General features: G+C 44.7%; 1 protein-coding gene across 1 annotated transcript in view; it reads left to right on the forward strand.

Annotated features, from left to right (window-relative positions):
* The first annotated feature begins 2,297 nt into the window (after nt 1-2,297).
* The window catches only part of MMP28 (matrix metallopeptidase 28), a 32,848-nt gene continuing 22,530 nt past the window's right edge, over nt 2,298-12,615 (forward strand). The window contains exons 1-2 of the mRNA XM_070931967.1: nt 2,298-2,402; nt 12,534-12,610. Of these exons, the coding sequence (XP_070788068.1) occupies nt 2,298-2,402; nt 12,534-12,610 (182 nt within the window). The remainder of the gene's footprint in view (nt 2,403-12,533; nt 12,611-12,615) is intronic.

Below are 12,615 nucleotides of genomic sequence, written 5' to 3' on the forward strand. Positions count from 1 at the left end.
CTGGAATGGAGACTAAGAAATGGGCAGGTAGAAAGATTAAGCAGAATTAAGTGTGTAGTTAGTCACTTTGTATATATTCCATAAGCAACATAATGTCTTAACTCATTTTCCCAAAATATTGGAGAGTTTTCAACTTCCCTTGCTTTGATATTCTCCCATCATCAAATCTTGAAGGGAGATACAAGATCTCATGTGAAGTTTCTTAGAATGTTGAATGTATTTTAAGGTATTTTAAAGATTGGTATTATTCCCTTAAAATTTAGAGAGGGGTTTTTTGTAATGTTATTATCTCTGTTCTAAAAAAGTTGGAGATCATTTTGTTATAGATTTGTTTGATATATTTTTGTCATTTTTAAAATCTGTCCTGTTGCTTTTTATTTTAGTTTGTACTTTAATGTTTGATTTTGAAATTGAATACAGATATTTTGAAAAGAAAAAAAAGAAGAGCTGATGCCTCTTCCATCCTTGCATTTGAGCCTTTATCTTAAAACAATACATTAGTGCAATAAATGACAAATTTGAAATATCTGCCTCCAATATACATTACTAGTTTAGATTTGCAAAGCAGTCTCTGGATTAGAGGTCTTAGTTTGACTAGCTGGCACATTGTCAGCAAGCGAATGGTAAGATGGGGCTTTGGTGGCCTTTATAGCAAACCAGGGGTGAAATCCAGCAGGTTCTGACAGGTTCTGGAGAACCAGTAGCGGAAATTATTATTATTATTATTTTTTAAATTTGATTTATATGCCGCCCTTCTCCGGAGACTCAGGGCGGCTTACAATGTGCTCAGCAATACCCTTCATCCTTTTGTATATTTTTATACAAAGTCAGCTTATTGCCCCCACAACTGGGTCCTCAATTTACCTACCTTAGAAAGGATTGAAGGCTGAGTCAACCTTGAGCCTGGGGAGATTCGAACCTGCAGAAATTGCAAGCAGCTGGTCTTAATAACCAGCTTAATAACAGGGTGCCTTAGACCACTGTACTACCAAATTTTGAGCAGTTCGGAGAACCAGTAGCGGAAATTTTCAGTAGTTCAGAGAACCAGCAAACCGTCTGGCCCCAGAGTGGAGTGGGAATGGAGATTTTGTAATATCCTTCCCCCAGGAGTAGGATGGGAATGGAGATTTTACAATATCCTTCCCCCAGGAGTGGGGTGGGAATGGAGATTTTGCAGTATCCGTCCCCTGCCCCGCCCATCAAACCACACCACACCACGCCTACCAAGCCACGCCCACAGAACCGGTAGTAAAAAAAATTGGATTTCACCACTGTAGCAAACTGCCCAAAATGTGCCAAAGCTGACTTTGCTGAGACTTTATCTTGCCAAAACCACTGTTGAGAAAGTCTCAACTCAAACCAAAGCCATGTGGAATACCAGAAGTGCATTTCCATGGGCCGATCAGTGGTAATTAACTACCGGTATTGGACAAATGCCCGTTCTATTTCCTTTGGCTTAGCATGCCTCTATTCTGGAGATGGGTAAGCCACGCACGATCTGAAATCCGCGGGGAGCACTAGCTAAAATCTCCCTGGGATCCTGTTGGGGGGGGGGGGGGAAGAGCGCCGAATGACGTCATCGGCCAGCTTGATCGGGGAATCGATGGATCTGTTTTTTGCTCTGGCACGTGAGCGGTTTACTATAACCGAGGCTTACTTTTCTGACTGCTGTTTGCAACACATTAGTTTACCGGATGCAACCCGTCAACCCGATCTAGTTACTAATTCCCCGGGCTTGCCTTTCTTTTTTTCCTTCCTCGCAATTCCCATTTCCACGTAGCGTTTCTCCTTTCCTGCTGGAGAACACCGGCGGCTCCCATAGAAAGTCTTAGGAAGGGGATCCTCCTGTTCGGAAGCAGCGGGGACTGCAAACTAAGGGTTGGGGGGGGGGAAATCCCCAAAAACCATCGCAAGTGCTGGCGTGCAAGTTTTCCCCCCAAAGAAAAGAAGGGATCGGGACCTTCGGGAACCGGATCCAGCGATTCCCACGTTCAGAGGCGCTCAGGAGGTTCCGGGCGAGAAAATCCCTCCACTCCCTTCCCGAGGTTGGACTTTAGTTCTTTGCCTTCCCCGGTTGGGCTTCTGCCCACCCCGAAGCCCCAGGAGGCGCGGCCGAGTTACGCGGCGGGGCGAGGCGAAGCTACCTTCTCGATTGAGCCCGGGAGGGCGGGCGGGCGGGCGGAGGGCTTTTCAACCGGCGCCGTACCGGATGGGAGGAGAGACCGAAGCCGAAGGGAGCTGAGCGTGGCTAAGCTTCCCGGCTCCATCGATCGGCTCCTTCGGCGGGACGGGAGGCGATGGCCGCCGCGGCTGCTGCTGCCCTGATCGCGGCGCTGCTCGGGCTCCTGCCCGCCCAGACGAGCACCGGCGCCGCAGGGAGAAGCCAATCCGGAGAGGCTCAGGTGAGGCAGGCAGGGATGCCGGAGTTCGGGACCGAGCAGAGCTTAGTCAGCCCGAAAAAGAGAGAGAGAGAGAGAGAGAGAGCTCTGTACATGCCCAGAGACACGATCCGCATTAGATCTCGGCCTACGGTCCCTTAAGGACTAGATGAAGAGGTAACTTTCATCATAAAAAGTGAAAGAAGTGACTTGAACGAGGCTGTGGTTCTAACCGCAACAATGCCCTTCATGCTATATTGAGGTTTTCCTGATGTGTGGGTCTAAAATTCCTTCCTAGAGAAAATGGAAATCAAGCTAGTTGGAGAGCCCCAGACTGGCTCCTGTGTGCCTGATCTCTGACAATGCTTCCTTTTGTGTAGAGAGGCTCTGTTAACTCTCTACCTTAATAACTGTTTATTGTTGTTGTTGTCCTTAGTTGCGAAATCAACATTCCTCCAGGCCTTTTTTTTTTTTAATTTGATTTATATGCCACCCTTCTCCTGAGACTCAGGGCGTCTTACAATGCGTTAAGCAATAGCCTTCATACTTTTGTATATTTATACAAAGTCAGCTTATTGCCCCCAGAAACTGGGTCCTCAATTTACCTACCTTAGAAAGGATGGAAGGCTGAGTCAACCTTGAGCCTGGTAAGAATTGAACTCGCAGTAATTGCAGGCAGCTGGATGTTAAATGCTGCCTTAGGAGGCATTAGCCTCCTACGCCACTCAGGCTCCTACTCAGGTAGAGGACACTCAGGTAGAGGACAGGCCTTCCTGTCCTCTACCATCCTCTGGAGTCCATTTAAGCTCACACCAACTGCTTCAGTGACTCCATCCAGCCACCTTGTTCTCTGTCGTCCCTTTCTTCTTTTGCTCTCAATTGTTCCCAGCATTAGGCTCTTCTCCAGTGAGTCCTTCCTTCTCATTAGGTGGCCAAAGTATTTGGGTTTCATCTTCAGGATCTGGCCTTCTAAAGAGCAGTCAGGGTTGATCTCCTCTAGGACTGACCGGTTTGATCGCCTTGCAGTCCAAGGGACTCGCAGGAGTCTTCTCCAGCACCATATTAACTGTTAGTAGAATTGAATGTCCATAGAGATTCTCAGTCATCCAGGTCATAGTTGTCCCAACTATGTGCTTTTTTTCAAGAGGCAACTGGACTTTCTGGTTTTTCTTTGAAGACATTTTGCTTCTCATCCAAGATGCTTCTTCAGCTCTGACTGTTAGTAGGACTGTCCTTGGTCACTCCTTTCTTTTAAAGCCATTTAAACCGATACCCATGCTGCAAGCCACTTTGATTAACCAGGCTCCAGACTAGAAAGTGGGAGACTGAGAGTTCTAGTACCACCTTAGACACAGCTGGGTGACCTTGGGCCGATCACTCTCAGCCCTGGAAGAAGACAATGCAAACCATTTCCAAAAAACCTGGCAGAGAAAACTGCTGGGACTTGTCCAGCCGATTGCCAGGAGTCAATGCTGACTCAAAGGCACCCCCCTTTACTGGGGTCAAAGCCAGAACCGCAAAGAGGCATCCCTGGAAAGGGGGTGTCAAAAAAAATAAAGAAGGCAGCCACAACCATGCAACTGAAGCCCCATTCCCTTTTTATGTGGGCCACATGTGCGTTGTAGTCTCAGCACTCTTCCAGGGGAGAAGTTGCAGTTGGCTGTTCAACTCTCGCCATTTACACCTCAGCTATTTGTAAAAATAATAAAGGTGGGATACAAATAAAAAACAGAAGAAATAAATAAAGACAGCATTGCTGGCTGAGAATGATGGGCATTGTAATAGAACACATTTGGAGAGCGCCAATTTAGAGAAGGCTGACTTGATATTGACTTCCACTGACACGGATTCTATTTGTGTCATGTTGTTGCTATGTCATTTCAAGTATTCCCCCCTCCATGTCTATGTTCTATCATGGAACTTCGATAAAAGTATACCTCTTTAAGATGTCTCACCTACAACAGTGGCCAAAATTGTGGAAACCTTTTGGGAAAAGTGTATTTTCTAAAACTAGCTAATAACACCACTTTTGGGGGGAGTAGTGCCATAAAATTATATATCAATGGAAAGATAATTTAATCAAGAATGTAATGCAATAACTTTTATGAAGGATTTGCTATTAGAATAGCAGTTACAGTATAAAGAAGAAAAGTGAAACACGTAGAAAAAAACGAGATATACAATTTTTTTTTTAAAAAATAATCTTTATTTACATTTTCCATTAAAAACAAAAGAAGAACAATACATCATATAAATAACAAACAATACAACACAATACCAACCAACAAACAAAAAAATAAAAAACAAAAAAGCAAGCATACCTATAAACAGTACCTTAATAAACTAGTATTCGGTACTGTATATCTATATTATAATCCGGAGAAGACAGAACCTTTATAAAACAATTAGGTCTATCCGACCTCACTTTACTTGTATAATATAAGTTTCTCAATAGATATAATTCCTCATCTAATCTGAGTTATATTTTCCTCTTCTCTAGCCACCTATAGAATTTTTCCCAAGATAAACATATTTGTGTTTGGTCTCTGTCTTTTAATTTTTTGGTCAATTTATCTGCTTCTGCACAATCTAAAATCTTCTTTATAATAGCTTCCTCTGATGGGATATTTTGATTTTTCCAAAGTTGAGCATATGTCAATCTCGCTGCTGCGATGATGTGTAATGCAAGATACCATAAGTCTCTTTTAATACTTTCCGGCTTGGAGCCGAGCAGGCATGTCTCTGGACGCCATTCGATCTTTTGATTTAAAATCTCATTCAGCCATTTTTTTATTTTCCCCCAGAATTCTACTGCTTTTGGTAGATGGTACCACTGATGGTAATAGGTGCCACGCTCAAACCCACATTTCCAGCATTCCGCAGATTGTCCAGCGAACATTTTAGCTTTAGGGGGAAGATGCCACCTGGAGATATACAAAAATTATCCCCATGCCAGTTAATACTTAGTTGGGTAACCTTTAGCATGAATTATGGCCTTACAATGTCTTCCCATGGAGTGAACCAAGTCTTTTAGTTCTGCAGCTGTTATAATGTTGCTGAGCACATTGTAAGCCGCCCTGAGTCTTCAGAGAAAGGCGGCATATAAATCAAATTAAAAAAAAAAAAAAAGTGAAACCAGGATTGAATGATTGCTTCTATTAACTGGGTATTTGCACTTGTGGCCATCACAGTGTCCCCATGGTCACGTGATAAAAATTGGGGCACTTGGCAACCAGCATACACATTTCCAACCGTTGCAGTGTCCTGGGGTCCCTGATCACCATTTGTGACCTTCCCAGTTGACCTCCAACAAGCAAAGCCAATGGAGGAATCTGGGTTTGCTTAATGACTGTGAGATTTGCTTAATGACTGCAGCAAAAAAGATCATAAAAGTGGATGTGACTCCACTTAACAACTGCTTCACTCAGCAATAAAAGTTCCAATCCCAGTTGTGGTTGTAGGTTGAGAACTACCTATACTGGGTGGTCCAGAACCCCCGAGTTGCAGCCCACTACTGGGCTGGCAGCCCTGTTCAAAACTGGGCCGTGTAAGTGGCGGGCGAGTGAAAATGTGCAGCTCCACTTGCATGAATGGCATACAAGTGTGTGCAAAGCTCCATGTGGGCAAGCAGTGGTACTCGCACACTCGAAGCTCCATTTGCACAATGGAGCTTGTGCAAATGGAGCTGTGCACACTTGTGCACATGCCTGCCATTCACACAGAACCATCCCCTCTTCCCCCCACTCTCGTCCGCCAATCCAGAAAGATTGGGGACAGCTGTGACAATTTATACAATTTTGTAAACAGGAACTGGCTCCTGAGATATTCCCCCAAGATACACTGTTGAAAGATTAATTCAGTCGGAACATGTTCTCCAAAGAAGTCTGGGTCTTCATAAATAAAGATATGTGTCAGCCCCACTAGATAGCCCAGACCATAAAATCGGTTCCACAGGAAGGCTAAAACTTCCTTTATTGAGTTTGGCTCTAATACCAAAATCTTGCAAGCCTAATTGTGCTAGATTTCCTCCCACTCCTTATAGTTCAGTAAATTAGGTGGCATCCAGCTGAGCTGATTCTGAATGTTATCTGGCTGCCCTGGATAAAAAAAAAAAATCAGCCCTTTTGCCTCCTATAAGGTAATCTTCCTTACTCTCTACACTACTGGTACGTGAATTATGGACCTGAGAAAGGGCTTTGTGGCTAAATCCGGATTAAAATGAAGGCATTCATTGGGCAGAAGGTATAAGCATCTGGATTATGAGGTTAAGCATCAGCGCTGGAATCACTTGCCATATCTGTCTGGCTAGACCAGTCAGTGGCTATGAAAGTCATTGTATGGGCTAGCGCTAGCAAATAGGATTCAGCTAGAAAAGAACCTGGATAACCAGTGAAAATAGGACCGTTTAGGGCAGTGACGGCTAACCTTTTTTTCCTCGATGTGTGCCCACACCCATAATGTAATGCCCCTCACGCATGCTCCATCCCCCTGCACATGCACGTGCAACTCCCCCCGCGCTACCCCACCCCCTGCACAGGCACGTGTAACCCCCCCTGCACTCCCCCACCCCCTGCGTATGCACACATGACCCTCCTGCCCCCCATTTTGGGCCTAGCAGGCCTCCCTGAAGCCTCCGGAAGCTGGAAATGGCCCATTTCCAGACTTCTGGTACTTCCTGTAGGCCCATTTTTTGCCCTCCCCAGGCTCCGGAGGCTTTCCTGGAGTCTCCCAGGAAGGCGAAAATGGCCTCCCCCGGCCCTCCGGAGGGCATCTGGAGGCCAGAAATGGCCTGTCTCCATGCTTCTGGTACTTCCGGGATGCCCGTTCTTCACCCTCCCAGAGCCTCTGCGCAAGCTCTGTACTTACCTGGCATCCGAAACAGACCATGTGTAGATTCCTGGGAGGGGCGGGGTGGGCCAGCATGGGCATGCGTGGCAGAGACCCAAAAATCAGCTGGCCAGCAGGAGGCACGCATGCATGCGTGGTGGAGCTGATCTAGAGTAACGGCTTGCGTGCCTGCAGAAATGGCTCCGCATGCCATTTGTGGCATGCGTGCCATAGGTTCACGATCACGGGTTTATGGGTTGCAAGATACGTTGTGTTACACAAACTGCTCCATGTTCCCACTTGTTGCCAGTCTTCTCTTCTGTTCAGCATCAGTGTCACACTGTATTCAGGGGTGTCAAACTCAAGTCATCACAGTGGTGTCACATGACGTATCGGGACTTCCCCCCCTTCACTAAACCCCCTTCGTTAAGCCAGCACATGACGCATCCGGCCTGAGGGCCGGGAGTTCGACAGCACTGCTGTAGTTGGTTCCCAGACTGATAAGGATTTAGAAGACCATTATATAAACAACCAGCTGCCAGATTTCCTGTTACCAGTGAAGACACCTGCTGTAGAAAAACTGTTTGAAAGAAAATCAGAAAGTCTCCAGCCTGTAACCATATGGGGACGTACTGGCTGTAAAAGGCAGTTGCTGTCATTCTTGCAGCTCCATCCAAAAGAAACTCTGAGGAAATTGTGCTTGAAAAAGATGTGGCCCTTGGCTTTAAGACAGTTGCCAAAGAACCTGACAATCTGCCACTTGCAGCAGCTCATCTACCAGTGGGATAGATCCTGTGAAAGTGTCCGCAGGACCTGAGGCGTTTGTTGAAATGACAAAACTAGCAACGTGCCAGTATGATGCAGACTTCCTTTTTTTCTGTGTATGTTTGCAACATTACTTATGCTTGCAAAGAGCTGTGGTGGCACAGTGGTTAGAATGCAGTACTGCAGGCTACTTCTGCCGGCTGCCTGCAATTTGGCAGTTCGAATCTCACCAGGCTCAAGGTTGACTCAGCCTTCCATCCTTCCGAGGTGGGTAAAATGAGAACCCAGATTGTTGGGGGCCATAGGCTGACTCTGTAAACCACTTAGAGAGAGCTGTAAATCACTGTGAAGCGGTATATAAGTCTAAGTGCCATTGCTATTATGACACAGGTGAAAAAGGAGTGGACCTTGTATCATAACGGTGCAATGTTAGTTTTGTCATTTGTCAACCCCTTGACCCCCTTTCCCACTTCTTAAAATCTCTGGAGCAACCCTCCTTAATTTGCAGAAAGCATCTGCTTAGAAATGCATTTCCCAGCCTGTTTCTTTGGCATGACTACTTCATGTCCTAACAAGAACATGCAGTTTAATTCTTGCTTCTCAGCTGCCTTGTAGGAACAAAGAGCTTCTCTCCCACCCTCTCTAAAATTCTGGTCCTTGTGGAGCTACTTGTCATCCAAGCAGCAGTCAGTCTTGACAGGCCTTGATTTGTGGTTTCTGGGGGCAGCCTCTGGTCTTAAGCCTGGAGAGAAATTAATGAGGTGAGTGGGTTGTCTGCATCTGTGCGGCTTTCCTTTTTTCGCCTCCCCAGTTACACAGAACAAATGGGAGAGAGATCTCTTCAGTTTAGGGCACGTTTTTTGCAGGGTGTTTTCCCATGATGCTCACTTCTTTACTTCCTGCTGTTTCAGAATATCCTATAGAAAATGGAATTTCCTCCTTGTGGAAATTAGGGCAGGGGGAAGAGACCCAGATTTACTTATGACTCCGGGGGTCAAGAATAAAGCTCAGGGGTGGGTTCTAACTGGCTTTACTACCGGTTCTCTTTGTGCGCGCACTTCACGCGCAATCGCATCTTCGCTTCACTCGCATGCGCACTTTGTGCAAGTGCATTGCGAATCTGCCCAGCTGAGGTGCGGCAATCTGCTCTGCCACACCTCTCAGCTGGGTGAAAAAAGAAGAAATATAAGGTCGGAATAACGCGGGGCGGGCGGGAGGGCCCAGCTCCCGAAGAAAGAGAACCGGTTTGGTGATGTAATAGCGTCACTGCTACCGGCTCGACCGAACCGGGCCGAACCGGGAGCAACCCACCACTGATAGAGCTGTTAAAAAGCTGTTTTGAAGGAGAGTTGATAGCCCTGATTTGAGTTGACTCATGAAGCAGCTTTTAATCCTGATGTGATCTGGCCAGTTTATAGCATTATGTTTTTTCTGCCAAGTGTCATGAATGTTCCAATTTGGAGCTGATGTGCAGAGAACTCAATGTTTATTTTTTATAAACACATTTTATCTCTTTCTCAGCCTTACAAAACTTACCAAATTAGACATTTCTCCCCAATTAAAACTGTGATCAATTTCACTCCTTGAAATGTTGACTGTACAGGCTAAATATCACACGTTTAAATTCCTTTCATGATTGTTTTGAAATCTTCTGCTGACTTCTGTTAAATATGATTCCTTATAAGTTGTCCTATACACATTCTTTCTACTGTGACTTTGACATTTGTCCGTTGCTCAATTTTGGTCTAAACATCTGAATTTCCTCTTGCCCCCAATTAAACTCATTACTGCAGCCACATATTGCAGTTATTTTATTTGTATTTCTGTCAAGATGCAGATATAGCCTTTCACCTCTGCTTCCAAGGCACTTTACAAAAACTTACAATAAAAGAAATTTTGTACTGTGGGAAAGTGAGGGAAGCGATAAAAATAAGAGAGTAATTAATATATAATAGCATAGGTATATATAATTACATATTAGGGGTGGGCTTCAAAAATTTTACCAAGGGGATCTCTGCTCGGTTGCTGGGTAGGCGTGGCCATGGTGGGTGTGGCTTAATCGGCCTCCTGCACCACGGCGGGGGGGGGCATTTTTCCCCTCCCCAGGCTACAAAGGCTTTTCTCGAGCCTCTGGGAGGTTGAAATTGGCCTCCCCAGGCTACAGAGGCCCTCTGGAGGCCAGAAACGGGCCTTCCTGAACTTCAGATAGGTCTGTTTTTTGCCCTCCCCAAGCCTCCGCGTGCACCCTGAACTTACTTGCATCCAAAACAGGCCACATGGGGACTCCTGGGAGGGGCGGGGTGGAGTGGGTGGGGCTAGCCAGGAGTGGGATTTGGGGGTTCTCTGAACTGCACAGAATCCTAGCTAGAGGTTCTCCTGAACCCCTGTGAACCCCCAGTAGCCCACCCCTGCATATTATCCACACACATGCACAAATATATAAAAAAATAATCATCAGCCAAATCCATTGCATGGGTTTTTATGGAAAGATCTTACTAAGCTAGTCCAATGCAGTTGGCCTAATAGATCTTTTTTGACTATTCAATCCAAGGCCAGAAGTCACCCAGTCAGCTTCTGTGTCTAAGGGAGGATTGGAATCAGTGCCTCCCTGTCAGCAATACTTTAACTATTACATTACATTGTCTCTTGCATATGTGTGCATGATTCCAAAAAAACAATACTTCGATTTTCTACAAGGTCTTTTCCTCCCAATTACAACTGAAGCTATGGAAGCCTGCTAATTACCGGTCAGGAAAATGGCTTCCTTGCACTATTTATAGTTTCCCATAATGATACAAATCTGCTAGTGGTCACCCATTGTTATAAGGGCATTTCTCAACATCATTACAATTGTATCCATGGTGATCTTGTCACAGCAATTTCCTGAAATGCAGATGAATATGTATACGCAGTTTTCCTGGCAGAAGGTATTGTTTTCACATGGTAAAGGTTAAGGAACTCCTCTGGTTTATGCATTTGTTGTTGCACAACAATCTGGGTGATCCCCAGGGTCAGCATTAACTCAAAGGCACACATACCCATCCACCCACAACTCCATACACAAACACAACTTTTGACAAACTGTACAAGCCGATCAGTTGTCTGGCCTTTTATGATCCATCTGTCCCATCCATCCATCCATCCATCCGCCAGTAAACCATCCATTTTGTCTCTTGTAACATGCCAGAAAGGAAAACAAAAAGTGGAAGGGAAACATAATTGTATGTGTGTTATTTGCCTCTGATCTCCTCCCATTGTCCAGGGATATAGACAAAGTGGTAAAAAGCCTTGTCAATTTCACTTTAAAACTGATAGGAATAAAGTGTCAGTAACATTAATTTGTCTCCCCACTTCAGAATTGATGAAAATGGCATCCCTACCCCTCAGTGTTTTTCGGGCCCATACATTTTGCTGTTGTTTCCATATCTTTTAGAAGTATTTGATGCTGGTTTTTATAGTTTTCATTTTGTTTCTAAAAAAACCCACAACACCCTCTGAAAAAATATGGAACAAATGTCGCTTCCTTCCCAAACTTTCCATTTCTGCATCAGTAAAAATTCACCTTCATTCCACCTAAGAGAATTAAAAGAGAGTCTAATGGGGGAATCACCTGTAATTTGACACTTTCTGCTGCGCTAAAGCATAAACAAAAACAATTAAGGGTTTTTTCCCCCTCTCTATTAATCTCTTTCAGATTTCCTCCTTTTTCAGGCTTATCCTTTATTTTTTCCAAGAAAAATGTAGTCATAGTACATATCCCAGATATTGCATTATCAGGTCTTCTGTTGTGGGGGATCTCTGTTGATTATCTGGTCTTTGGAGAAATAATAGGGCTGGAAAAGGAAATTCTCTCCCTTTTGCTCTGCTCAGTCTGGAATGAATTTGTTTTAGGAATCAAAAGCTGATAAGGAAAGGGAGTGCTGGGAAAAAACAGAGCTGATAGAGACTTTAGAATGAAGAAGTTTCTCTGGCAGATACAATAACTGCAAGACAAATTGCAACTCAGAATTGAAACTGGATTCTCAGCAGGCACAAACAGTGTTTGAAGTGGGAGGCATGCAGCTACAAATGGATATTCTTTGAGTTGGGCCCAGTTAGTATTTAAAAGAGGGAGCTCACTATAATTTCTAAAACTGACCAAGAATATTCAGAATATGAAGTATGCAAAGCCTTTGCATACATTTCACAACCTTTGCGTAGAAAGATTGTGGGTTTTGTTACAAGGAAATCAGTGGTGGGTTTCAAATTTTTTTACTACCGGTTCTGTGGATATGGCTTGGTGGGCATGCAGGGGAAGGTTACTGCAAAATCCCCATTCCCTCCCGATCAGCTGGGACTCGGGAGGCATAGAATAGGTGGAGGCGGGGCCAGTCAGAGGTGGTATTTACCGGTTCTCCGAACTACTCAAAATTTCCGCTACCGGTTCTCCAGAACTGGTCAGAACCTGCTGAAACCCACCTCTGAAGGAAATAATAAAAGAATGCCAGGGGTTTGTTTATTTGTTTGTTTTTCATATAAAGCCTAGTGTCTTATCTATTATTATTTATTTTGATTTGATTTTAGAGGTTTCTGGAGAAATATGGCTATTTTGAGTCTGTGCACCAAGTACCGGACTTAGCAGGATTCCCAGATGCCATAAAGTAAG

Source organism: Pituophis catenifer, unplaced genomic scaffold (genome assembly GCF_029215685.1).
Source record: "Pituophis catenifer annectens isolate HBS135680 unplaced genomic scaffold, rPitCat1.0.hap2 SCAF_1, whole genome shotgun sequence".
NCBI lineage: Eukaryota > Metazoa > Chordata > Lepidosauria > Squamata > Colubridae > Pituophis > Pituophis catenifer.